We start from the raw sequence: 27,984 nt of genomic DNA, 5'->3' as shown, positions 1-27,984 counted from the left end.
CTCTGCTTCTATGACCATTGTAACAGTAAGTTTGTGGTGGGTAACACATGGTCCCCATGGTCTCAGGGAGCTGTGGGAAGGATGTCATCTTCCTTGTCACACCCACAGAAGGGGAAGGTCCCACAGCATGGCTGCAGCCATGGTTTCCAAATTGTGTTGAACACAGAGAACTGCTGTGGGACAGGTGTTAGTGTCCTACGATGCTCTTTTATGGCTGCCTCCATCTTCTTGATCACGGAGTCAAATAATGGTTCATTGTCAGGGTTCAGTGGAAGGGCTTCTGAAGGGTCTCTTGAGATGTCAAAGAGGAGTGGTGGGTCGTGGTAGGTTACATCCCCTGAACATGAACATATTCCACTCCCATAGCAGGCACCAGTTCCATCAGGGTAGAATTTGGGAGTCACATAATGAGCTTTCCACACAGTTGCACCTAAAAAGTAAGTTGCATTATGATACCATCTTGGTGGTGATTTTAGGACTCTTTTCATTAAAGATGTTTTTCTCAAATGCTTTTTCTAGTGATTGATAATACTCTTCTGCACAAAATTACACAGCAACAGTAGCATGTCTTCAACTCTAAGAACAATGTACAATTTTACTGCAAACTTGAAGACATTTTTAGAAATCTTGTCATGAGAACATTTGGAGATAACAATGACGACCCAAGTGGGAATAGGGTAATTCTGGGAATACCAAATTAAAATTCTACCTCAATCTGATTAGGTACAAACAAAATTAAAAGTGATCCAAGGCTAAATACCACTTTCACATCTGAAATTGACAAAAGTAATTTGGCAAAATTAATCATTCTTTATCCTTTTCTCCTTCCCTCTTCTGTCTTTTCCTCCCTCCTCTTCCCTTCCTCCCTCCCTCTTTCTCGCTCTCTTCTTTCCTTCCTTCCTTCTTTCCTCCATTTCTTTTTTCTTCCTTTTCTTTCTTTCCCTCCTTCCTTCCCTCCCTCCCTCGCTCCCTCCTTTCCTCCTTTCTTTCCTTCCCTTCCTTCCCTTCCCCTTCCCCTTCCCCTTCCTTCCTTCCATCCTTCCTTCCTTCCTTTCCTTCCTCTCTCCCTCCCTCCCTTTCTTCTTTCTTCTGATATGAAATGGTTAGCAAATCTATTTTCAGAGATCAATTTTTTTTTATGTTTTATTATTTACTTATTTATTTTGAGGTAAGCTCTCGCTCTGTCGCCCAGGCTGGAGTGCAGTGGCAGCATCTAGGCTCACTGCAACCTCTGCCTCCTGGGTTCAAGTGATTCTCCCACCTCAGCCTCCCTAGTAGCTGGGGTGCCACCCTGCCTGGCTGCAGTGATCAATTTTAGATAGAAAACATAAGCATTGCCCAGCCTCTGGTCAATGAGAATTTTACCGAAGTCTACTGGTGGAGTCTTGCAGAGAAGCTGTGCTTTCCTACTAAAATAGGATTAAATCATCTAACTGGATTCTTTACCGCCTTTGGTTTTTTCCCTCCTTACTGCATGGAGTGCAGGTGTGATGCCTGGAGGAACTGCAGCCACTTTGCAACCATGGGGTGAGACGCATAAGAATGAAAGCTAGTGTGTCAGAGGTGGCTAAGTGGAAACAAGAATCCTGGTCCCATGACCGTGGTACTGAGCACTGTGTCAGCCCCATGCTCCCAACTTCTGGAATTATGGTGAGAAAAAATAATAACAAAAAAATTCTACTGTATAATCCTCTATAGTTAAATTTGGGAGGCTTATGCTGTTTACGGGGCTGTTTTATTTATCATTGATCATGTCCTGCACTCATATAGAATCTTAAAAACATAGGTTTTTACTTATTTTTGTTTTTGTAATTGTTTTATGTAGGACTATCTGCATCAAAATGAAGATACATCACACCACAAGTGACTGATCCCATCAGAGAAAATTCCTCCTGCAAATAAAGTTAAATCCAACCAAGTAAGAATTCTGGAATTCCATGCAATGACTCCAGAAGACCTTTCTTTACAGGTGTAAGGCAATCAATACTATTTGTTAATTTATATTTGTTTGTATTGACTCCCATAGCGTGAATGTGGGACAGAAACAATCACTAGGATGTTAGAAAGGAAGGAAGGTGGAGAGAAGCAACCACCATGCAGGCCACGTTGAAAAATGTACTTCTCGTTGCTAGAATAATTACTTCAGTCATCCCTAAGTTGTGGGTATTCATAGTCTCTCTCTCTTGTTCTCTCTCTCATGTATACATTCACACAAGCTAATGCATACTTACACACACACATTAATCATGTTTTCTTAATTTTCTGTATCCTATAATGTTTTGACTTTTTTTTTTTTTTTTTTTTTTTTTGAGGCAGGGTCTCACTTTGTCACCCAGGCTGGAGTACAGTGGCACGATCACTGCCAGCTGCAGCCTCAGACTTCCCACTCAGCCTCCTGAGTAGCTGGACTACGGTTGTATGCCACCATTCCTGGCTAATTCTTTTTCTTTTTTTTTTTTTTTTCTTTGTAGAGACAGGGTCTTGCAATGTTGCCCAGGCTGATATCAAACTCCTGGGCTCAAATAATCCTCCTACCTTGGCCTCCTAAACTGCTGAGATTACAACTGTAAGCCACTGTGCCGGGCTAGTATTTTGACAGCTTGAGGGGCCTGATAGACTCGGGGAAAGACGGCTCCTCCCAGGGCTAGCTGATTCCTAAAAATAGTGATATGGTTTGGCTCTGTCCCCACCTTAATCTCACCTTGAATTGCAATAATCCCCACAGGTCAAGGGCAGAGCCAGGCAGAGATCATTGAATATGGGGGCAGTTTCTGCCATACTGTTCCCATGGTAAGGAATGCGTCTCACGAGATCTGATGGTTTTATAAGGCATTTCCCTTTTCGCTTGGCTCTCATTCTCTCTTGCTTTCCACATGTAAGATGTGCCTTCTGCCATGATTGCGAGGCCTCCCCAGCCATGTGGAACTGTGAGTCCATTAAATCTCTTTTTCCTTTATAAATTACCCAGTCTTGAGTATGTCTTTATCAGCAGCATGAGAATGGACTAATACAAATAGTAACAACTCACTTAGGAACACACCCTTCCTATGCAAGCAACCACCTCCTTTACCTAACTCTCACACAGTCAGCTGATACTTGATCTGACCTAAATCAACCAAGCACTGGGTACCAGGCAGCTAGCGACAGTCCCTGTTGCTCCAAACTTACTGTAATTACTCAAACTACCAGTCTGAAGCTGTTCATCCTGCCCTGCCTGACCTTTCCCTTGGAAACCCTAATAATAAAGGCTGCGGCCTGGGCTCTTCATTCCTTCCTGCCTGTGCTTCCAAGTCAAGCCCTGGTGCTTCCCACCGTGAACCTGTGTGGTAGGGTATAGCCCCTTCTCTCGGAAAATCTAAGTCATGAAAATATTGCAATGGCATTGGTCTGTCTGTGTCAACACTCACCTCCCTAAGCTAAAACGCTTTGGGTGGATTGGCTGTGGTGGGTCACACCTGTGGGAGGCCAAGGAGAGAAGATTGCTTGAGCTCAGGAGTTCGAGACCAGCCTGGGCCACATAGTAAGATCTCATCTTTATTTTATAAATATTTTTAAAATTTAAAATGAAACCCTTTGGGCACAAATCTCTCTCACAAACACATCCCCCTAAAATCCTACTGCAGGCCAGGCGCAGTGGCTCACGCCTGTCATCCCAGCACTTTGGGAGGCCGAGGTGGGCAGACCACCTGAGGTCTGGAGTTCAAGATCAGCCTGGCCCACATGGTGAAACCGCATCTCTACTAAAAGTACAAAAATTTACAAAACACTAGCCGGGAGAGGTGGCGGGCGCCTGTAGTCCCAGCTACTCAGGAGGCTGAGGCAGGAGAATGGTGTAAACCCGGGAGACGGAGCTTGCAGTGAGCTGAGATCCGGCCACTGCACTCCAGCCTGGGCGACAGAGCGAGACTCTGTCTCAAAAAAAAAAAAAAAATTAACTGGTTGTGGTGGTGGGTGCCTATAGCCCCAGTTACTCAGGAGGCTGAGGCAGGAGAATCACTTGAACCCGGGAGGCGGAGGTTGTGGTGAGCCAAGATGACACCGCTGCGCTCCACCTGGGTGACAGAGAGAGACCCTATCTCAAAATAAAATAAAATAAAATAAAAATCCTACTGCAGTGCACTGTGTATGTGGCTTTCCCAGCGAAAAAGCACCATCATGGCTGAGCAATATCCGCACATGGTACAACTTCCTCCAGGAGACGAAGGAGACAGGAACAGGGCCCTTATCATCTTTCCACGTGTCCGCGGCCTTCATACTTACAGTCCTTCTGATGCCACCTGACCGTGTGCAGATAGACCCCACAGTAGTGGAATAGGAACTCATGGTCGGAGTAGGACGCCCTTCCTTCCAGCAGGGGCATTAGGTTCCGGCCGTCAATCACTCTTGGGAGAGAAGGGGGCATGTAGAAGGTGATGAGAGAGGCATGGTTCAGTCACGCATTTTATAGCAGAAGAAAGAGGAGGAGGAGGAGGAAAAGGAAGAGGAGGAAGAGAAGGAGGCAAAAGATAAAGAGGAAAAATTTCCTTTTTCTTTTTTTGAAACGGAGTCTTGCTCTGTCGCCCAGGCTGGAGTGCAATGGTGCAATCTCTGCTCACTGCAAACTCCGCCTCACGGGTTCAAGCAATTCTCCTGCCTCAGCCTCCCAAGTAGCTGGGATTACAAGCACACGCCACCATGCCCCGCTAATTTTTGTATTTTTAGTAGAGACGGGGTTTCACCATGTTGGCCAGGCTGGTCTTGAACTCCTGACCTTGTGATCCGCCCGCCTCAGCCTCCCAAAGTGCTAGGATTACAGGCATGAGCCACTGTGCCCGGCGGAAGAAGGAATTCTTAAAACTTTCTCCTTTTCCCTCATTTTATAACAAAAAGAAAAAGAAACAAAACATTCATTTTCTGAGGTCATGGAAGAAGAGAACAGCTGGAACTATTATCCTGATACCTTGCAAGACAATATGAGTTAATGTTGTGGACTGGAAAAATTAAGCTATTTACGCTCTTTTGATTCCAGTGAAACTTCACATTTAATGAATAGATATCACCCCACACACATGGAATTAAATCGTTAAAGCACAGGATGTATGTGTTCATTTTAAAGCTCATAGACAAGGCCAGACCCGGTGGCTCATGCCTGTAATCTCAGCACTTTGGGAGGCCGAGGTGGGTGGATCACGAGGCCAAGAGAGCAAGACCATCCTGGCCAATGTGCTGAAACCCCATCTCTACTAAAAATACAAAAATTAGCTGGGCATGGTGGCGCCGGTCTGTAGTCCCAGCTACTCGGGAGGCTGAGGCAGGAGAATCGCTTGAACCCGGGAGGCAGAGGTTGCACTGAGCCAAGATCACGCCACTGCACTCCAGCCTGGGCGGCAGGACGAGACTCTGTCTCAAAAAAAAAAAAAAAAACCTCATAGACAAAGTGCAAACCAGAAACAATAATACCATTTAGCACACATGCAATCACACATACGTGTTTTGTTTTTGTTTTTGTTTGAAACAGGGTGTCACCCTGTCACCCGGGCTGGAGTGCAGTGATGAGATCTTGGCTCACTGCAATCTCCACCTCCCGGGTTCAAGCGATCCTCCCACCTCAGCCTCCCAAGTAGCTGGGATTACAGGCACGTGCCACCACACCAGACTAATTTTTGTATTTTTAGTAGAGATGGGGTTTCAGCATGTTGGCCAGGCTGGTCTGGAACTCCTGACTTCAAGTGATCCGCCTGCCTCGACTTCCCAAAGTGCTGGGATTACAGGCATAAGCCACCGCACCTGTTCTATGCATACATGTTTTTATTCAGTAATCATTTAACATTTAATTGTGTAATGGTCTAGAAGCTGTGAGGGATGTGATGATGTATGAGAATCAGATCCCATCCATGAGAACAGTCAAACACACACCTTCATAAGTGTAATATGACAAAGAATATTAAGGTATACTCTAAGAAGAAAACAAAATATTCCACCATGCACCAAGGGGAGAAAGACATCTGGCCCTATGGGCAGAATATTGATAATTAAGTAATATACTATGCATATACACACACACATAGAATTATCAAGTATATCCACATATGTTCAAATATATCACCCTAGGTTAGAAGCAACCACTGTTTCCATACCTGTCCTGGGGCAAGATCCCTCCGCCTATATAAGACAGCGTCGGATAGATGTCCATTAGGCTAGTGGGCTCATTGATCACTCTCCCAGCCTCCAAGACCGACGGCCACCGGAATATCCCTGGCACACGGATACCTCCTTCCCATCCTCCCATTCCTTTGCCACCTAAAACCAAAGATTACAACACAACCAAAGATGAGTTAAAACCCAACCATACTGGCCGGGCGTGGTGGCTCACACCTGTAATCCCAGCACTTTGGGAGGCTGAGGCGGGCGGATCACTTGAGGACAGGAGTTCAAGACCAGCCTGGCCAACATGGTGAAACCCCGTCTCTGCTAAAAATACAAAAACATCAACTGGGCATGGTGGTGGGCGCCTGTAATTCAAGCTACTTGGGAGGCTGAGGCAGGAGAATCGCTTAAACCCAGGAGGCGGAGGTTGTGGTGAGCCGAGATTGCGCCACTGCACTCCATGGTGGTCCATGCCCGTAGTCCCAACTACTCGGGAGGCTGAAGTGGGGGGATCAGAGACGAGGAAGTGGAGTTTGCAGTGAGCTGAGATTGTGCCACTGCACTCCAGCCTCGGTGACAGGGTGAGACTCTGTCTCCAAAAAAGAAAAAAAGAGAAAGAAAAGAAAAAGACGGGTTTTATCCACATTATACTGATCCTTGAGGAACAAGCTAAAAAATTTTACCCCGTGATTTCCCCTATAGAGGAAGAAAGAGAGGAGTGTGAGTAGAAAAATGGCCAGAGGCAGAGTTAAGAATCACTTCTTAGACAAAAGTCCCCTTGGGTGTTTCTGAGCACAAAACAAATGAAGCCCTTGCCTTAAGATCACTGGTGAGATTCAGGTGGTTGTTACAGAGTAGAAAAATGGCCCTATGCCAAATGCCAGTGTCAAGACCATATGTCTAGACTCTTTAAGAAAAACTAAGAGCCTCTCTGGAGGAAAAGGTCTCTTCCTATGTGAAATGTTTATTGAATGCCTTCTATGTGTGCACCTGTCTGGCAGGCAGCATTACAAAGAAACACAAAACCGGAAGCCTCTAGCAGAAAATTAGGTAAAATTCACTGCAGACACATTCACTGATCTACCAGTCTAACCAGTGTTGAAAGGCAGCTCAGCTTCTTGGCACCATTTTTTTTTTAAATTGAGACACTGTCTCCTTCTGTCGCCCAGGCTGGAGTGCGGTGGCGCGATCATAGCTCACTGCAGCCTCCAACTCCTGGGCTCAAGCAATCCTCCCTCCTGAGCCTCCCGAGTAACACCATTCTTCGTTATAAGAAAAACTTGACAAGCTCCCTGAAGCAAATCTATGTGTTTTTAACACACAATCATAAAGCCATCCTGATGTTTTCTTCATCTTATTTAATAACCTGTATCTTTGTGGGGCAGAGTGGGGGGCGTAACTAGACTAGAACAAAACCAATTGTTTACCCGGGAGATCTAAATCTCTCCATCCATTGAATTCATTGCTTCACAGGGAGCACCCTGAGAAACAGGTATCCTGTCCCAAAGCCTGAGAAATGCTCACAACAATTTTGCCAGAGTCCTATTCCAGGGTTATGTGTGCTTTTTAAGGACAGGGGCTTTACACTCACACATACTCATGCAATTATAATAATTATTACAATATACAATATGTACAGTTGTTAGAATCATCATGACTGTAATAATCACATTTCATTAGATGGTATGTATATGGTGACTCAAACCTGTTCCTCACTTTTTCTACTAGGCTTAGTACCAATATAATCTTTGCTAATTAACAGTGATGACTACAGCAAGACTACATGACAAGTCAGAGGAGGTGAATGCTTTCAGGAGCTCACTTCTATTAATTTGCAATATATAATCCAGTATATACAATCCTATATATATATGTACATATATATATTCACTATATATAATCCTATCTGTGCATGCATATACGTAGGGTTTTATATTGTAAATATAATGAATATATAAAGTGAATATATATATTGAATTATATATATTATATATAATGGATATAGTGACTATATATACTTAGTAAATGTATATAGGATTATATATATTATACTGAATATAGTGAATATATAAAATTATATATTATATACAATGAATATTGTAAATATATATAGGGTTATGTGTAATATATAATGAATATAGTGAGTATATATAGTGAATATGTGTAGGGTTATGTATACTCTATACAGTGAATATATAGAATTCTATATACTATATATAATAAACATAGTGACTATAAACAGTAAATATATGTATAGAATTATATATTATATTATATATACTGAATATATAAAATTATGTGTAATGATCTATACAATAAATATACTAAATACATAGAATTATGCATATATAATGAATATAATGACTATATATACATAGTGAATATGTACAGGATTATGTATATTATATGTAGTAAATATGTAAAATTACATGTATTATATGTAATGAATATAGCGAATATATAGGATTATATGTGTTATATGTAATGATATAGTAACTATACATACATAGTGACTATATATAGGATTATATATCACATATGATGAATATATGATTATATATTATAAACAATATGGTGAATATGTATACATAGTGATTATATAGATAGGAAAATATATATATAAGACACACACACAGAACTTTTTAATGAAATACAAGGAAGTTCAAACATTCTGATTTTATAATGATGACAATTTTGATACCCTTTTAGTTTTTTTGTTTTACTTGGAAGGTTAGGGGGTAGTGGGAAAACAGCAAATACCGAATTCTTTTTTAAATTATTCTTTCTGTTGGTATGCCTTTGGTGATGCCTAAGTGTGGGTGCTATGGAGTTCTTGAACAACCCGGCATGAAGTCTATCAAAGTGAGCTGGAAGAATCTGCTGGCCATGAGGAGATAGGCACCCCAGTCAAATGAAAAACTATTTTTTCTGATAGACATAACACTCGTTAAAGCATAATAAATAGCATCATTGATGTTACCGAATTAAAAACCTGCATCTGAGAATCCAAGTGAGGATTGATCTAAAGGAGCAGTTCTCACCTAGAAATGACCTTGCCGCCAGGGGGCACTGGGCAATGTCAGGAGACATTTCTGGTTGTCGCTGCTCTGGGGTGGGTGCTACCGGCACTTGTGGGTGGAACCCACAGACGCTGTTCAACGCCTACAATGGCACAGGAGGCCCCCAGCCAAAGAATCCTCCAGACTCAAATGTCAATCGTGCGGAGGCTGGGAAATCTGCCATAGATGGTCATTGAGATCCTATGCCCTCTCTCATGGGGTTGGCATTGCTTCAAACATTTTACTTTGAAGCTCTTGGAAACTGCTCCAAAATTTGCAGCTTTTTTTTTTTTTTTTTTTTTTTTTTTTTTTTTTTTTTTGGTCTAGCTTAATAAGAGTCTGACTCACATAAAAATACCTGAACATCATGGCAAATGACTTCAAGCAAACGCAAAGCCAGTAGAGACTACTGATTTTCAATGGACAGGTGTTGGTTCTCTGCGCACAATCACCTTTGTAGATCCCGTTCCAGCCGCCCAGCTGAACAGCCCCGTCCAGGGGCTCCAGGTGGCCCCCGTTGTCAGAGGTGAAGTACACCAAGGTGTTGTTGGCCAGGCACTCCCGGTCTAGGGCATCCAGAATTTTACCTGGTGAGGGTCAGAGACACAAAGACGTTGACCTCTCGATGCAGATCACCACTGCTTTATTATATGTTTGCTATTATGCATTTATTACACATAGCATTTAAATGTTATTCTGCATTACACAATATTGTATAATTAATCATATAATATTGTAATATATACTATTTTAAACTGTATGTAATATAGTATATATAATATATATTATATCCAGCAGTTAAAATATTTAATATATAATGTAATAATGTATATGTTATATTTAATATAATATACACTTTCATACATTTTAATTACCAACTATATATTTATTATATATTGTATGATATATAGTACATATTTCTTACAAATACATATTAATATATAACATGATGTATTAGAAATGCATAAAGAATTGTTATATATTAAAATGTAATCAATTATGGAATAGAATAAAATATATTGCAATATGTATAATCAATACATATTATGTATTATTATACCATATGACTTTACAATACTAGAAACATCATAATAGTTTATGATTATTAATACACTATATCATTGTGTAAAAATTGTTATATAATTATAATAGCATGTAAATATTTTATTATATAGTATTTTGTACATCAATGTAATATGTAAAAATATGTTTATTTATAGATATATAGGAAAAGATATTAAATATAAGATAAAATATGAGTATATGTAATAAATGTAAAATATATAAGGAATATATAAAATTTTATAATATATCTAATATATGAAATTTTATCATAAATTTATATCATTTATATGAATATATACTATATTTTATACAATTGTATGATATTGTGTGTCGCATATCACATTAATTTTATTATATTAATGTAATTATATAAATTATATTAAATATACTAAATACATTAATTATATTAATTTAAAATATAGAATAGTTTGTATATAATATATAAAGTATTGGTTTATTATATAATTTTATTGCATATGTTCATTATTTTATTATTTAATATATAATAAAGTCTATTTTATTATACAAATCGTGTAATAATATATAACGTCATCATTGCCCCAAACGATTCAAATAGACAATGCCAACTAGGCCCAGCAGTTAAATGAACCGATGAACATTAATTTTTAAAAATACAGTTTGCAAAATGACACCTCCAGGAACACCTGAGCAAAGCCATCCTCGTACTCCAGGGCACGGCACCGCCTCCCTTAGAGATTTTGCTGTCCTGGCTGCTAGCTGAAGTCTACATGGAAATTGCAGGTTATTCTTGCTGTCCGGGTTATGGTTAAGATCTAATGACAATTAATGCTGCGCTAGACTCAGCAGACACTGTCTTTAAGGTGTTGACAATCCCTCAGGAGGACAGTTTTTTAAAATAATAAGTAGAAAGCTGTTCTAGCAAAATTCCAAACAACATTCATTTCCTTTCTGATGTCTGTTGAGCATTTGCTAATCAGCAGATAACATCGTCCTGGGCCTGAGGTCCCAATGCACTTCTCGTTTACACTAGATCATCTCTGTGATGCTCTTGTCCCGTTCAGAGATAAAAGAAAATGTAAGGAGCCGCACAGAAAACTGTTTATACGTAAACTCATTAACCTTTGTTATCTACTGTTCAAAAGTGATTTGTTTTACAAGTGACATATACTATTTTTTAGAAATGTTATCATTAGAAATTAAGATATTTTAAAGCCCAGGGTTTGTAAGATGAAAGATTATAAAGGCTTTCTGGGAAGAGAGTAATTATATGTAAATTATCAATTCACATTAGATCTGGCTATAATATCAAAAAAATCATAAAAGTGATTTGTAATTTATACTGTGCAAATATAGTAGCTGCAAATTCTTTTTCTGTTTCAAAACAAATACATAGGCAAATAATTGTCCGTAGAGTGTCTAAAGTGAAAATAGACAGATGCATATGAATATATAAATACTAACGGTAATAGATCACTTGTAAGACCTCTTACCAAAGACAACTGGAAAGAAACCAATAATGAAAAGTGATTAAGGTTGGGCCCAGTGGCTCACACATGTAATCCCAGGACTTTGGGAGGCCGAGGTGAGAGGTTTACTTGAGCCCAAGAGTTCGAGACCAGCCTGGGAAAGATGGCAAAACTCCTTCACTACAAAACACACACACACACACACACACACACACACACAAATTGGCCAGACATGGTGGCGCACACTTTTAGTCTCAGCTACTCAGAAGGCTGACGTGGGAGGATCACCTGAGCCCTGGAAGTCAAGGCTGCAGTGAGCTGTGATCGCACCACTGCATTCCAGCCAGACTGGGCAAAAGAGTGAGACCCTGCATCTTAAAAAAAAAAAAAAAAAAAAAAAAAGGGAGGGGGGGATTAAAAGTGTTTTTTAATAGGCACAAGTTTCTTTCATTGGAAAATTTAAAATGTCATTGAATTCTTGAAGATTCATTAAGTTCATTTTGCACCTTGTATTTGCATTTGCACGAGTATAGCATTGTTAAGGTTTATTTTTGAGTAAAGTTAATAAATTACTAAACCTGTGAGTTTTATACTCATATTGTTAAATAGTAAAATAATACCCACAGAGATACCTGTCTGACTTTCAACATGTCTTCATTTTGGTAGAATTTTTATAAGAAATGATGGAGAAAACTCAGAATATTGGGAGATGTTTTGCAGAAAAATAGCTACTCATCATTTCTCCTGTGTCAAATAATATTAGCCATTTAATAATGCAATTGCTAGCTTCTGTAACACGTCTTCATCATGTATTTACATATACCGTAAAACAAACATAATTATTTCTCAGTGATAAATACTCAGATATTGACTTTAACAGAAATTCCCTTTGCAGGAAACTGTCCTTTGACTAAGTACAAATATAGTAAAAGCAATTTCAAAAGAAGCAAAGAAAAAAAAATCCCAATTATATAATTCCATAAAGGCTATAATGTTATAGCGGTTTTTAACTGTAACACATTTCAATGTTTGTATTTCATTACCAAGGAATTAAATTATATATAATAAATGTGTATATATGCAACATACAGTACTATGTGTGTATATATATATATAACATAACATGTGTATACATATAAACCATATGGTGTGTGTGTGTATATATATGTATATAACATATGGTGCTTAATTCCTATTAAAACTAGCTATAGTATTATGCATAAAAGTGATTTGTAATTTATACCATGCAAATAAAATAACTGCAACTGGGTGTATATATATATACACACACATACACTTCCCACAGCAAAGATTAAATTAAGAAATACAGAGCTTAGCTTTAGTTCAACAAGCTTAAAAAGGGTTTGGATGTCAGGGATTAGTTCCCTTTAAGCCCTTAAGTTTTTCCCTTTAATACATTCCTTTTTTCTCCCCATTTCTGCTTAAATGCCTTACTGGCAGCCTGGCAGCACTGCCTTTCCTTGTATTCTTTTTTTTTTTTTTTTTTTTTTTTTGTTGAGACAGGGTCTCACTCTGTCACCCAGGCTGGAGTGCTACCTCCACCTCCCAGGCTCAGGTGATCCTCCCTCCTCAGCCTCCTAGGTAGCTGGAACTCCAAGGCGTGTGTGTGACACCATGCCTGGCTAATATTTGTATTTTTCTGTAGAGATGGAGCCTTGCTATGTTGCCCAAGCTGGTCTCAAACTCATGGGATCAAGCAATCCTCCCGCCTCGTCCTCCAAAAGTGCTGGGACTACAGGCATGAGCCACCACGCCCCGCCCCTCTCTGTACTTTATCTCCTCTTTGGGATTAAATATAGATGGTAAATATTACAATGGTACCTAGAATTTGAGGGAAACACACACAGTGGAAATGTACAAGAGAAATTTATCCCATGACAGGATTCCCCTCTTTGTCCTATCTGACACCACTAGCTCTTTGGTAATTTTAACTAGTTTTTTATAGCTCACTTAGATTGTGGTTTTCAGGGAAAAGAAAGTTATTTATAATAAAATTTGATTAACACCCCTTAAATGCATTTAAGTTAAAATAGCTCCATTTCTTTCAAAGGCACTCCATATAAATAGACACAGGCGGCTGATAACTGGGAGATTGTTAGTTTAGATGGTTTGGCAGAGCACCGTTTTCAGAAGTTTGCACTCAGAAGAAGAAAAGTACTGTATTCCAAAATGAAACACCATTGCTGAGAAGAAGGACAACTCTGTCAGGCACATAGAGGCTGGGTGGGCGAATGCAATTCAACTAGCACAGCCAGTTATTATTCTGGAATGCATACAGTGACGCCTCCTGCCTGCTAATTTATTATCCTCAGCATTTCTTTATAGTGAACACTATGCCTTTGAAATAAATTGCTTTAGTTGTGTTAAATCCCCATCCCAAATTTCTATGTATTTCCTGTAGAACTGACTAATCAGAATAACATTTCCCTTTATATCCATCAAAATAACCAGGAATTGAAATTACAATATTCTTTTGTTTTTTTTGGAAACGGAATCTCGCTGCGTCACTCAGGCTGGAGTGCAGTGGTCTGATCTTGGCTCACTGCAACCTCTGAATGCTGGATCCAGGTGATTCTCCTGCCTCATCCTCCCAAGTAGCTGGGACTACAGGCCCACATAACCATGCCTGGCTGATTTTTATATTTTTAGTAGAGACGGGGTTTCACCACGTTGGCCAGGCTGATCTAGAATTCCTAACCTTATCAAGTGATCTGCCAGCCTCGGCCTCTCAAAGTGCTGGGATTACAGGTATGTGCCACTGTGTGCCCGGCCAGGAATTACAGTATTCTTTACAGTGCAACTTTATTTATCCTGCCAATGAGTTTTTCAGAAAAGTGACTGTCTTTATTTTAAAGATGGGAAAACTTATATTTACAAACTGTGACTTCTGTTGGGGAATATATTTCACTGGTATTGCTGAACAATTAAAAGCCATCTTTTAATTCAATTCAGGGATGAAACAAACACTTAACAGGTATTTATGCTATGCAAGGGGCTGGACATAATTTGAGACAGTACAGATTTATTTTTCTGTAGCCCGTACTTCAGATATTTACAGTTCTGTCACTGAATACTTACCCACCATCCAATCCATTTCTTCTACATTGTCCCCATACCTGCCATATTTACTGTGCCCAACAAACTTCTCTTTGGAGATGAGTGGAGTATGTACGTGCAAGAACGAAAAAAAGAGGAGAAAAGGTTCCCGTTTGACCCTAAGGGGTAGAAAGTTACCAAAATTACCTTCACAAATAAAGCCATTTCCACCATTTAAATGCGATTCTGCATTGATGAAAAGATCTCATAATGGTTGCTGGAGGTTTTCTATGTACTTCAGATGACAATACCTCTCCTGTGAGTCGTAAATACCACGAGGTTTATGTTGAAAGGATATGAAGAGGAACGAAGGATAACAGAACATTTGTGTTCCCAGTGAAATGTTTCATGTAGCTAGGCGCAGTGGCTCATGCCTATATTCTTTGCACTTTGGGAGGCTGAGACAGGAGGATTGCATGAGCCCAGGAGTTTGAGACCAGCCCGGGCAACAGGGCAAGACCCCGTCTCTACAAAAAAATTCAAAAATATAGCTGTGCATAATGGCACACCTGTGATCCCAGCTACTCAGGAGGCTGAGGCAAGGGGTTCACTTGAGCCTGGGAGGTGGAGGCTGCAGTGAGCTATTATCACAACACTGCACTCCAACCTGGGCAACACAGTGAGACCCTGTCTTAACAACAACAACAAAAATGTTTAATGCGGTTCATTTTATACTCTCTTGTGTCCAGTTTAGCATCTGACATAAAGTAGCAGCTTAATAAATCTTTTAATCTTTGCTGAATAGGTTATAAAGTATGAATTCTCCTCATCTATTGTCTCAAAGTGTTCTTTTAGGTATGAGTTCAGAAGAATCATATCTTAAGGACAGACTCAGATGTGCCACAGTAAGGATTTGATGCTCCTTACTTTCCATTTTCCCTTCTTTCTTTCTTCCACCTCCTTCATGGCTCCTGGAACATAAGTCTGATGGCTGGAGCTTTGGCATCCACCTTGGGCCATGAGGCTGCTCACAAAGGTGGCAGAGAACAAGATAAAAGCTGAGGTGTGAATAACCTCACTGTATCTGTAGCCTGCCTACCCCAAGAGAGAAATAAATTCTCCTCATTTACATCTTGCTTTTTGTATTCTGCATTTTATGTATTTATTTATTTTGAGACAAGGTCCAACTCTGTTGCCCAGGCTGGAGTGCAGTGGTGCAATCATGACTCACTGCAGCCTCGACCTCCTGGGCTCAAGTGATCCTTCCACCTCATCCTCCCAAGGAGCTGAGACCACAGGTACATGCCACCAAGCCTGGCTAATTCTGTACATTTTTTGTAGAGATGGGAGCTCACTATATTGCCCAGTCTGGTCTCAAACTCCTGGGCTGAAGCAATCCTCCTGCCTCAGCCTCCCAAAGTGCTAGGATTACAGATATGAGCTACCACGCCTGACCTTGTGTTTTGCATTGCCACATACAGTCATTCTAAAGCTACTCCTTTACACATTTTTACAACCAGCATAGAAAGAAGGGAAGGAGTTGGAGATTGAATATGTTCCCAAAAAGGTAGCCCAAGCAAATGGGTTGGGATGGGAAGAGAAGGTAAGATGAACGGAGAGCTGAGTGGGTGGCTGTATCACTGTTCTCATGGTTGTGTTGGAATAAATAATGAATCTGACGGGCACAGGGGCATATGAGTGAATGATATTCCACTGCATACCCTTCAGCCTGGTGGAGTAACAATATAGCCTCCCCTCTCCACTCCCTGTCAACCCCACTAAGGAAGGTGACAAACAGTGTCAATGAGAATCCACACCAACAATTTTAATGTGCCTCTAATTTGTAATCTAGGCTGGGCACAATGGCTCACACCTGTAATCCCAGCATTTTGGGAGCTCAAGGCAGGAGGATCGCTTGAGCCCAGGAGTTTGAGACCAGCCTGGGCAACATAGCAAGGCACTGTCTCTACGGAAAAATAATTTTATAAAATTAACTGGGTCTGGCCATGTGCGTCTGTAGTCCCAGCTACTCAGGAGGCTGAGGTAAGAGGATCACTGGTGCCCAGGAGTTTGAGGCTACAGTGAACTATGATTGCACCACCGCACTCCAGCCTGAGTGACAGAGTGAGACCCTGTCTCCAAATAATAATAATAATAATAATTTGTAATGTAGAAGTGAGCTGGTATGGGATGATGAGAGCTCATTACAGTCATGCCTGCATAGCTTGTGTTGAACATAGAAAACTTAAAACTGGGTATCTATAAATACAGAGCCACCTCCCAACAGTTCATGGACAGAGAGCTCTTCCGGCTGTGTCTGAGTATGTGTCTGGGTATGTGTCCGAGACAGAGGAAAAAATTTACCCCCCAAGTTTAATCAATTTACACAACAATCCACACTGAAGCAAAATAGAATAAAATATGGCAACTCCAGTTTTTGTTTTCAGAAAAGGGGTAAGTGGCCGGGCATAGTGTAATCCCAGTACTTTGGGAGGCCGAGGTGGGTGAATCGCTTGAGCCCAGGAGCTTGAGATCAGCCTGAGCAATATGACAAAACCCCCTTTCTTAAAAAAAAAAAATGCAAAAATTAGCCAGGCATCATGTGTGTGCCTGTAGTCTCAGCTACTCTGGAGGCTGAGGTGGGAGGATCACTTGAGCTTGGGAAGTCGAGGCTGCTGTGAGCCATGATCGCACCACCGTACTCTAGCCTGGGTGGCAGAGTGAGATCCTGTTCCAAAAAGTAAAAAAAAAAAATAATAATAATTAAAACATTAAAAATGGGAAAGCGAGCAAAATATGTGGGTTTTTTTGTTTTTGTTGTTTTGCCTTTTGAGCATTCAAAATTTGCAGGAAATTTAACTGTTTTATTCTACCTAAGAGGAGACTCAAGTCTATCACAAATGTCACCTACATTTTTTTTCCTCAGCTTTTATTTTAGATACAGGGTCTCCATGTGCCGGTTTGTTACCTGGGCCTATTACACTCAGGGAGTAAGCAGAGCACCCAATAGGTAGTCTTCCAACCATGTCCCCCTGTCTCCCTCTCTCCTCTAGAAGTTTGCAGTCTATTGTTTCCATGTTTATGTCCATGGAGGCTCAATGTTTAGTTCCCATTATATCCCATGAAATACTACACAGCCATGAAAAAGAATGAGATCATGTCTTTTGCAGCAACACGGATGCAGCTGGAGGCCATTATTCTAAGCAAATTAATGCAGGAACAGAAAGCCAAATACCACACATTTTCTCCAAAAGATTTGTTGTTGTTGTTGTTTTTGAGACAGTCTTGCTCTGTCGCCCAGGCTGGAGTGCAGCGGTGCAATCTCGGCTCACTGCAAGCTCCGCCTCCCAGGTTCACGCCATTCTCCTGCCTCAGCCTCCCAAGTAGCTGGGACTACAGGCGCCCACCGCCAGGCCCGGCTTATTTTTTTGTATTTTGGTAGAGACACGGTTTCACCGTGTTAGCCAGGATGGTCTCAATCTCCTGACTTCGTGATCCGCCAGCCTCGGCCTCCCAAATTGCTGGGATTACAGGCGTGAGCCTCCGCGCCCGGCCTCTCCAAAAGATTTTTAAAGGTCCGTGTTATCAAGGTGTGACGACCTGCCATGAAATAAAAATAAAATTTCCACGCAAGAAATCAGACAAGAAATGGCTAAATACCTTTCAATGAAAGCTAGCGCCTCCTTCAGCATGAGGGAAGCTACTTTCTCCTCTTTCATCGGCTGCTGGATAATTTCATGGTTCCTCATAAGGATGCAATTCCAACGTCGAGTAAATCCATAACTGGAGTACCAGGAAGTGAAAAACAGAAAGGCCAGGAGAGCAAAGACAAAGATGACCTTCCACGGCACTGAGAACCAGCGGGCGAACTTGGGAATGAGAAGCAGAAAAGGAACCAGGGCAATGGCCACCGTGGAGATCCACAATTTGATCCTGAGCCAGCGGTGCAGTTCTGGTGTCTTGGATGCCTGGCAGTCGCTTAAAAGTCCGAAAGGCACCCCATAAAAGTAGTGAAAACCATGGTTGAGCGGGTGGTAGCAGTGATCATTCCGAGAGGCGCAGCTCAAACCCAGGTGCCATTTGCCTAAAAGTAAAATAAAATCATACCACGGCAGCAGGGCAGCATTCAGTGCTGGTCTGTTTTTAGAATGTGGGCTTCCCTTTGGAAAACTCAAATGTAACTTTCATTTTGTGGTCGTCATGGTTTTTTCTTGGTGTCCCCGAATACCTCCCTGGCATAGACATGGGCCAACAGCCTTCTCCCTGCAATGTGTCTCTTTCAGACAAAAGCCATGCAGCAGGAGCCGCTTTGCTTTTGCTACAAGAAGAGGAGCCTAGTGTTCATTCAGAAGAAATCTTTTGCTTGGTACCAAACAACCTCATGAACAATGAGAAAGTTTCCAGGTATCTGGAGCTTGCTAGGAAGCCAGAATCGATGTCTTGGTTGTTTGGTGGGGACAATACCAAGGACTCTCGGTGCAGCTTGCACATTCATGCTTTTAGCTAGCAGTGCCTTCCCACCCTCTTATTCCATCTCACTGAAAGGTAACCAAGATTTTATTTACAGATGGAACACCTCTTCTAGGTCCGCAAGCTAGGGATGACAAACTAGCCAAAGAATTTCATCAAGAACCAAATGATTCTGATGATGCAAGTAATTCCTTTTATCAAGCACATCCTCTAGGGGGCCAGGTCATGTTCTGATTTGTCCACACACATTATTGTATTCAACACTTCACAGACCCTGTATTATGAATAGAAAACACATTGTCTAGATTATTTTTTTAAGAGACAGAGTCTTGCTCTGTTGCCCAGGCTGGAGTGCAGTGGCATGATTATAGCTCACTGCAGCCTCGAACTCCTCGGCTCAAGCAATCCTCCTGCCTCAGCCTCCTGAGTAGCTGGGACTATAGGTGTGTGCCACCATGCCCAGCTAATTTTAAAATTTTATTTTGGTAGACCCAGGGTCTTGCTCTGGTGGCCTAGGCTGGTCTTGAACTCCTGGCCTCAAGCAATTCTTCTGCCTCAGCCTCCCAAAGTGCTGGGATTACAGGTCCGTGCCACTGTGCCCAGCTATCTAGATTTATTCAGAAGCCCGAGTCACATTAATGAATAATGGCAGAGTGAGATCTGAATCCTGTGCTCTAATGATGTGAGAACGCTGCTCAAAGCTAATCTGGAGAACTCCCACTCACAGGACACTGCTGGGAGTTGCATGGGAATACCTGCCCTACTGATGGAAAATCTCTTAACCTTTTTTTAACTGAGGATATCTCAGAGCTGTGGCTTACAATTCATATTAGGAATCCTCAAAAATAGTGAACCATACAATGCTTTGGGGTAGCATTTCCCAAAAGGATTTGATCACACAAGTTATTCTTAGAGGAATATCTTCTAGGACTGGAATTCTACAAACTTATTTCTCGGTGAAAGTCTCCCTCACAAGCTCATGTCCCCCCCAACACCCCACCCCCGCCAAAAGGGCATAGAATATTATGTGATCTAAATCGACCAGCAACTGCCTCCATTTGACAACTCTTAATGCTTTAAGTTTTCAATTTCAACAGTACTTCGCTACAAATTTACGAGTTTTTCTGCTAATAATGGTGTCACAAACATCGTATCCCTCCAACACAATATTCCATTTTAGTGGCAACTTTGGATACCCTTGTTTGCTTTCTGTTCTCATTGTTTTTCCAATATTATGCCCTTGATTCTACACATCCCCAGTCAATGTGTGATCAATTCCTTCTCCAAGTGTCTTATCTCAAAGAGAAGTCGGTCAAACTGGCGCGCACAGAGCCAACATCCCCGGAAACACCTTAGATACTATGACAGAGGCCGCAGGATCACGTTTCCACGAGCAGAGTTCAGGCGCCATACCTATGAGTCCCGTGCGGTAGCCACGGTGCTGCAGCAGCTTGGCAAAAGTCGTTTCATTGGTAGGAAGACCACCTGAACCACCAAGCCACGTGAGGGCACGGTTGAGGTTGTAGGGAGACACCATCCCTAAATTCACAGGAGTCAATAGGTTAGCACCATAGTCTTTGCTAATACCGAATTTATCCCGACATGCTTCAAGCCCTTTCCTCCTGCACCTCCTCAAAGCCATTCTTCCCCAAGTTTTCTGTTGCCTTTCTGGCTGTACATCCTTGACTCTCCTTTTCCCACTTGCTAAATGCAAACATTCCCTTGGAATTAGGGCTGCCAGAATAAATATGGGATACTCAGTTACACTCCTTTGAATTTCAGACTAACAACAAATAACCTTCGTTAGTTTTTCATGTAGAGGCTGATAACCTTCATGCTTCAATAGAATCTGAGGACACCACTGCATTTTAGCTGTGTATAAATACTCGGATATTTAGCTGGGTATAAATACATTTTTTAATGTATCATTGGGAATCTGAAATGAAGAATTGTAGGAGTGACAATTTCTTTTTCATATACGTGTGTGTATATATGTAATTTTTTTTTGTTTTGTTTTGTTTTTTTTTGAGATGGAGTTTCGCTCTGTCACCCAGGCTGGAGTGCAGTGTCACCATCTTGGCTCACTGCAACCTCTGCCTCCCAGGTTCAAGCAATTCTCATGCCTCTGCCTCCCTAGTAGCTGGAATTACAGGCGTGTGCCACCACACTTGGCTTGTTTTTGTTTTTGTTTTGTATTTTTAGTAGAGACAGGGTTTCACCATGTTGGCCAGGCTGGTCTCTAACTCCTGACCTCAAGTGGTCTGCCCACCTCAGCCTCCCAAAGTGCTGGGATTATGTAGATTTATACTGGCAGACAAATGTATACACCTATAGTTTAAAAGGAATTCACAAGAAAACCACAAGTGAAGATCAGCAAGAAAGAAATAAATGACCATTTCAGGACAGGCACAGTGGCTCACGCCTGTAATCCCAGTGTTTTGGGAGGCCAAGGCGGGGGGATCACCTGAGGTCAGGAGACCGGCCTGGCCAACATGGTGAAACCCTGTCTCTACTAAAAATACAAAAATTGGCTGGGTGTGGTGGCAGGCACCTGTAATCCCACCTACTCCGGAGGCTGAGGCAGGAGAATCACTTGAACCTGGGAGGCGGAGGTCGCAGTGAGCTGAGATCATGCCATTGTACTCCAGCCTGGGTGACAAGAAGGAAACTCCATCTCAAAAGAAAAAAGTACATTTCAAGGATCCTACCTTGGAAGAAGAAGAAGGTAGACTCTAGACAGTGTTATTGATAGGAAAGAGAAACAGTTTTACTAAGGGAAGCATTAGACCATTATCTTGCTGTTGAACTATTTTGCTGAAATTTTTGATAAGTAGAATGAATTAAACTGAACCGTTTGTGTGAAATTATTAAAAATATACACATGGCAATGACTTGAAATCTCTCCACCAATCACCTAATTTTTTTCTTATTTTTTTAAAATAAATTTTTTTTTTTTTTTTTTTTTTTTTTTTGAGACGGAGTCTGGCTCTGTCGCCCGGGCTGGAGTGCAGTGGCCGGATCTCAGCTCACTGCAAGCTCCACCCCCCGGGTTTACGCCATTCTCCTGCCTCAGCCTCCCGAGTAGCTGGGACTACAGGCGCCCGCCGCCTCGCCCGGCTAGTTTTTTTGTATTTTTTTAGTAGAGACGGGGTTTCACCGTGTTAGCCAGGATGGTCTCGATCTCCTGACCTCGTGATCCGCCCGTCTCGGCCTCCCAAAGTGCTGGGATTACAGGCTTGAGCCACCGCGCCCGGCCTTTTAAAATAAATTTTATTTCACCATAATCAATACTTAAAATTCCCTGAAATTAGGCTGAGCATGGTGGCTCACTCCTGTAATCCCAACACTTTGGGTGGCCAAGGCGAGTGGATCACACATGAGGCCAGGAGTTCGATACCAGCCTAGCTAACATGGTGAAACCCCATCTTTGCTAAAAATACAAAAATTAGTCGGGCGTGGTGGTGCATGCTTGTAATCCCAGCTATTCGGGAACTGAGGCAGGAGAATCACTTGAACCAGGGAAGCAGAGATTACAGTGAGCTGAGATTACACCATTGCACTCCAGCCTGGACGACAGAGCGAGAGTCTGTCTCAAAAAAAAAAAAAAAAAAAAATCCTGAAATCCTGAAATTAGAAGTGTGATTTTTTTTTGGAAACTCATACAGACTCATGTCTTTATCCCTGTTCATACACGGTACTGTGTTATACAGAGACTGCTTATCTAGAAATCAAACTATTTTGAACAAAATGGAGAACCTTGAATTATGAAAGAAGGTCATTAGGCAACAAAAAAAGATAATAATAAATCAATATTTATAGGACAAAAACTTTCAGTGTTTACTTTTATTTTTAGTATAATTCTCATTAACCTAATTAGTTCATTCCTTGAATGTATCAGATGAGAAGTTACTACTTAGAAGGAAGAAAATTCATACAGAAAAATTTTTCACTGAAAAATTAAACTGTGAAGGCAGGTATACTAAAATTATGACAAGCAAATACTAGAATTAAATAAAATGCAGCAGTATGGCACAATATTTCACATAGAGGCTGATAACCATGAACACTTCAATAGTGTCTAAGGGGACCACTATATTTTAACTGGGTATAAAAATTGTTGTTCATAATATTGATGTTGAGTGGATGTTTGTAGGTATTGATTCTAAGCTAAGCAGCAAAGGAAAACATTTAATTGTCATTATATCAACTTGGTAAGTCTGAATCTTGAAATGATGGGGTCCAGTAAGGAAGCATGTAAAAGTTTCATTTCCTTGTTTTTTCTCACTTATACTTTTTTTCCCAACTGTGTCTAGTTTTCCAATCTCATCCTCCGAGATAGATTAGATCCACTTATCTCAGAACACTGCATGGTCTCCGCTAGCTTAAAGACATCAGGGGCCTCTTGAGAAATCTTAGCACAAGTACCTGAAAATGGGAGTGTTGACCGTAAGTTGGCAAATTGCCCCCAACAGGCCTAAACCCTGTCACTATATGCACAGAGATGGGCAGGTGCAGTGACATTTTGCAGTTCTCCCCGGGGACCTCTGCTATTCCTGCCAATAACATCAGACAATGACTTCTCTCCAGAAACCCTTCTCTACAATGGCAAAGACGTGACCACTGTGGCACGGGAGACTCCCACCTACAGGGAGGGGGTCAGAGTCCAACTTTACCTCCCTGAGAGGCACACATGTTTAAGCTGTCCAGGGATAACAACGCCCTTTGATTTTAGATCCCTAATATTCTGAGTGACATTTTGAGAATTCTTATAAAGATTTGAAAAACTAATCATTAGAATGCATTCTGGTGAGACTGAAATGTTGCTGCCTTTTCATTGCCTCACCTGATCTGATGGGGTACCGGCCGGTCAGGAAGGCAGCCCGACTTGGGGTGCACATGGAAGCAGCTGCGAGATGCTGGGTGAGCCTCACTCCCTCATTCGCCAGGCGGTCAATATTAGGTGTGCTGCAGACCAAAGAAGAATTCGGCAGGTGAGTTTCTAAAAATTCTCTATACGATGATCGAGGATCAAAGCTATTCTAGTTGACTCTATTTCTGGTAAACCTAAAATTCATTTTTTTAAAACTTTAATCTACTTCCTTAGATGCATTGATGGTTAAAAGCAAAGGGAAATGTAAGTTTAAAATATATCTTGAGTCAAAACTATTACAAATGAATACAGGTCACTCAGTATACAGTTTTATGAGTCTGAGAAAAAAATGTATTTCAATGAAAAAATTAGCCAATTTCTTCTTATCAAGGACCTAAAATTAATGGGTAATTTAGAGTAAATAAATTGTTAATGTGTTTCATATTTTTTTAAAAGACAGTCTCTTGCTCTGTTGCCAGGGTGGAGTGTAGTGGTGCAGTTATAGCTCACTGCAACCTGGAATTCCCTGGGCTCAAGTGATCCTCCCACCTCAGCCTCTCAAGTAGCTAGGTCCACTGGTGTGCACCACCATGCCCTACTACTTTATTTAAATTTTTATTTAATTTTTTTTTTTTTTTTTGGAGACAGGGCCTCACTCTGTTACCCATACTGGAGTACAGTGGCACGATCCCGGTTCATTGTAATCTCCGCCTCCCGAGTTCAAGTGATCCTCCTGCCTCAGCCTCCCAACTAGCTGGGATTACAGGCGTGAGCCACCACGCCCAGTGGTGTATTTTTAGTAGAGATGAGGTGTTACCATGTTGGCAAAGCTAGTCTTGAACTCCTGACCTCAAGTGATCCGCTTTCCCCAGCCTCCTAAACTGCTGGGATTGCAGGTGTGAGCCACCACACCTGGCCTTAAAGTTTTATGCAGAGATACAGGTCTTGCTATTTTGCCCAGGCTGGTCTCAAACTCCTGGCCTCAAATGATCCTCCCACCTCAGCCTCCCATTAATATATATTTTATGGTAAAATTGACCTATTTTATAACCAAATTGTGACATTTTGGAGTTTAATTTATTTCCCATTTTGTCTAATATGTTGCAAAAATTTTGTAAAACTTACAGAATTCTACAGGTTGAAAAAAAGACGTGCCTGTTCTCCTAAAAGCTAAAGCATACCCAATCTTAATCCCATGTGTACAACATTTTTTTCCCACAATCTCACAGAAAGATTATAATGAAGGCTGAGCGTGATGGCTCACGCCTGTAACCCCAGCACTTTGGGAGGCCAGGAGGGGCTGAACACTTGAACTCAGACCACAGTGGGCAATATGCCAAAACCCCAACTCTACAAAAAAAAAAAAAAATTAGATGGGCATGGGGGCTCATGCCTGTAGTCCCAGCTGCTCAGGAGGCTGAGGAGGGAGGATCACTTGAGCCTGGGAGGTCAAAGCTGCAGTGAGCCAAGATCATGCCACTGCACTCCAGTCTGGATGACAGAGTGAGATCCTGTCTTAAAAAGAAAAAAAAAAAAAAAAAAAAAAAAAGAAAGAGATAAAGAGGAAAGAAAGAAAAAAAGAAAGGAAAAGAAAGGAAGAAAGAAAGAAAGAGAGAAAGAAAGAGAGAAAGAGAAAGAAAGAAAGAAAGAGAGAAAGAAAGAAAGAAAGAAGAAAAGAAAGAAAGAAAGAAAGAAAGAAAGAAAGAAAGAAAGAAAGAAAGAAAGAAAGAAAGAAAGAAAGAAAGAAGACCAATGCCTTTCAATCAACAAATATATGCTTAAAATATAGGACTAGACTGTGATCTGCATTCCAAGAAGAAACAATGTTATTTAAATCCACACTAAAAGATGCTATGTGTTTTCACAAGTGCCAGATTGGTCTATCAAAAGAGAGTAGAGAAATAAAGAGCCCCGGGGACCAGAGACTTTAGAAATAATTCAAGGAAGATATTTTTAAAGCTGTAGACTAATGTAGTGTATCTATATAATGAAAAATTATTCAGCCATGGAAAGGAATGAAGTACTGACACATGCTACAATATGAATGAACCTTGAAAACATTACGCTCAGTGAAAGAAGCCAGTCAGTAAACACCACATAGCATATGTTATGAGCAAAATTGTGTTCCTCCCAAATTCCTATGCTGAAATCCTAACCCCCAGGACCTCAGAATGTGACTGTATTTGAAGATGGAGTCTTTAAAGAGGTGATTAAGGTAGCATGAGGTCATTAAAGTAGACCCTCATCCAATAGGACTGAAGTCCTTATAAGAAGAGGAGATGAGGACACAGACACACACAGAGGGATGACCCTGTGAGGACACAGGGAGAAAACCGTGTCTACAAGCCAAGGAGAGAGGCCTCAGGAGGAACCAGCCCTGCCCACACCTTGATCTCAGACTTCCAGCCTCCAAGAATGTGGGAGAATCAATGTCTGTTGTTTTAAGCCACTCCAGTCTATGGTATTCTTTTTTTTAGACGGAGTCTTGCTCTGTTGTCCAGGCTGGAGTGCGGTGGCGCGATCTCAGCTCACTGCAAGCTCCACCTCCCGGGTTCACGCCATTCTCCTGCCTCAGCTCCCTGAGTAGCTGGGACTACAGGCACCCGCCACCACGCCCAGCTAATTTTTTGTATTTTTTTAGTAGAAACAGGGTTTCACCATGTTAGCCAGGATGGTCTGGATCTCCTGACCTCATGATCCGTCCACCTCAGCTTCCCAAAGTGCTGGGATTATAGGCGTGAGCCACCGCACCCAGCCTATGGTATTCTTTTATAGCAGCCTGAAATAGACTAAGACATCTCATAATAAGAGGAGATGAGGACACAGACCCACATAGAGGGACGATCCTGTAAGGACACGGGGAGAAGATGGTATCTACAAGGACAAGAGAGAGGCCTCAGGAGGAACCAGCCCTACCCACACCTTGATCTTGAACTTCCAGCCTTCAGGACTGTGAGAGAATAAGCTGATGTTATCTAAGCCAACCAGTCTGTGGACCTTTGTCATGGCAGCCAGAGAAAATACATACTTTATATGATTATTTGTATATGAAACTCCAAGAAGAGACACATCCATAGAGACAGAGGGTACATTTGTGGTTAACAGGGCATGGGGATAGGATGGGTAATGGGGGTCTTCTTTGGGACGGTGAAAAATTCTACAACTACACAGAGGTGATGGTTGTCCAACACTGTGAATGTACTTACCACTGAATTGTTCACTTTAGAATGGTTAAAAGGTGATTTTTTTTTTTTAAACAGAGTCTCCCTCTGTCACCCAGGCTGGAGTGCAGTGGTGGGATCATAGCTCACTGCAGCCTCAATCTCCCTGGCTCAGGCAATCCTCCTGCTCCAGCCTCCTGAGTGGCTGAGACCACAGACGCACGCCACCATGTCCCAGTAGATTTTTTTTAATTTTTTTTCGTAGAGACAGGGTCTCCCTGTGTTGCCCAGGCTGATCGCAAACTCCTGGGCTCAAGCAATCCCCCCACCTTGGCCTTCCAAAGTGCTGGGATTATAGGCTTGAGCCACCATGCCTGACCAAAAAAGGCCAATTTTTAAACGTAAATTTTGCACAATAATGAAAACGCCACCACCAACAGCTAGAAACTAAGGGAACTGAGATGTTAAGCGGTCTCCTGACATTTTGCAGTTTTCCCCGGGGACCTCTGCTATTCCTGCCAATAACATCAGACAATGGACTTCTCTCCAGAAACCCTTCTCTACAACGGCAAAGACGTGACCACTGTGGCACGGGAGACTCCCACATACAGGGAAGGGGTCAGAGTCCAACTTTACCTCACTGAGTTATTACCGTAGCAGCACAAATCCCCCACTCCAAGGTCATCTGCCATCAGCAGGACGATGTTGGGTCTGGCGTTTCTTGTCAT

The 27,984-nt window shown here is 41.5% G+C and overlaps 1 protein-coding gene across 1 annotated transcript; it reads right to left on the bottom strand.

Annotated features, from left to right (window-relative positions):
• Positions 1 to 62: 62 nt before the first annotated feature.
• On the bottom strand, positions 63 to 27,984 carry ARSH (arylsulfatase family member H). Its single transcript, XM_050776667.1, has 9 exons — positions 27,893 to 27,984; positions 24,069 to 24,190; positions 20,639 to 20,764; positions 18,416 to 18,839; positions 14,798 to 14,934; positions 9,638 to 9,772; positions 6,117 to 6,279; positions 4,261 to 4,382; positions 63 to 430 (listed from the first exon to the last, which is right to left on the bottom strand). Exons 1-9 carry the CDS (start codon positions 27,982 to 27,984, stop codon positions 63 to 65), a joined length of 1,689 nt encoding a protein of 562 aa, XP_050632624.1.

This window comes from Macaca thibetana, chromosome X, assembly GCF_024542745.1.
Source record: "Macaca thibetana thibetana isolate TM-01 chromosome X, ASM2454274v1, whole genome shotgun sequence".
Lineage (NCBI taxonomy): Eukaryota > Metazoa > Chordata > Mammalia > Primates > Cercopithecidae > Macaca > Macaca thibetana.
Note: the sequence above shows the minus strand (reverse complement) of the source record. Positions and strands in the feature narration are given on the sequence as shown.

What these genes read in the sequence shown, in the direction of transcription:
- ARSH (XM_050776667.1), bottom strand. Translation starts at nt 27,984, where the DNA reads ATGACAAGAAACGCCAGACCCAACATCGTCCTGCTGATGGCAGATGAC. An exon ending in CCGGTACCCCATCAGATCAG is followed by an intron (nt 20,765 to 24,068) that starts GTGAGGCAATGA and finishes CTGTGAATTTAG; the next exon opens with GGATGGTGTCTCCCTACAAC. An exon ending in CAGGTGGCATCAGAAGGACT is followed by an intron (nt 431 to 4,260) that starts GTAAGTATGAAG and finishes CTTACTTTTTAG; the next exon opens with GTGCAACTGTGTGGAAAGCT.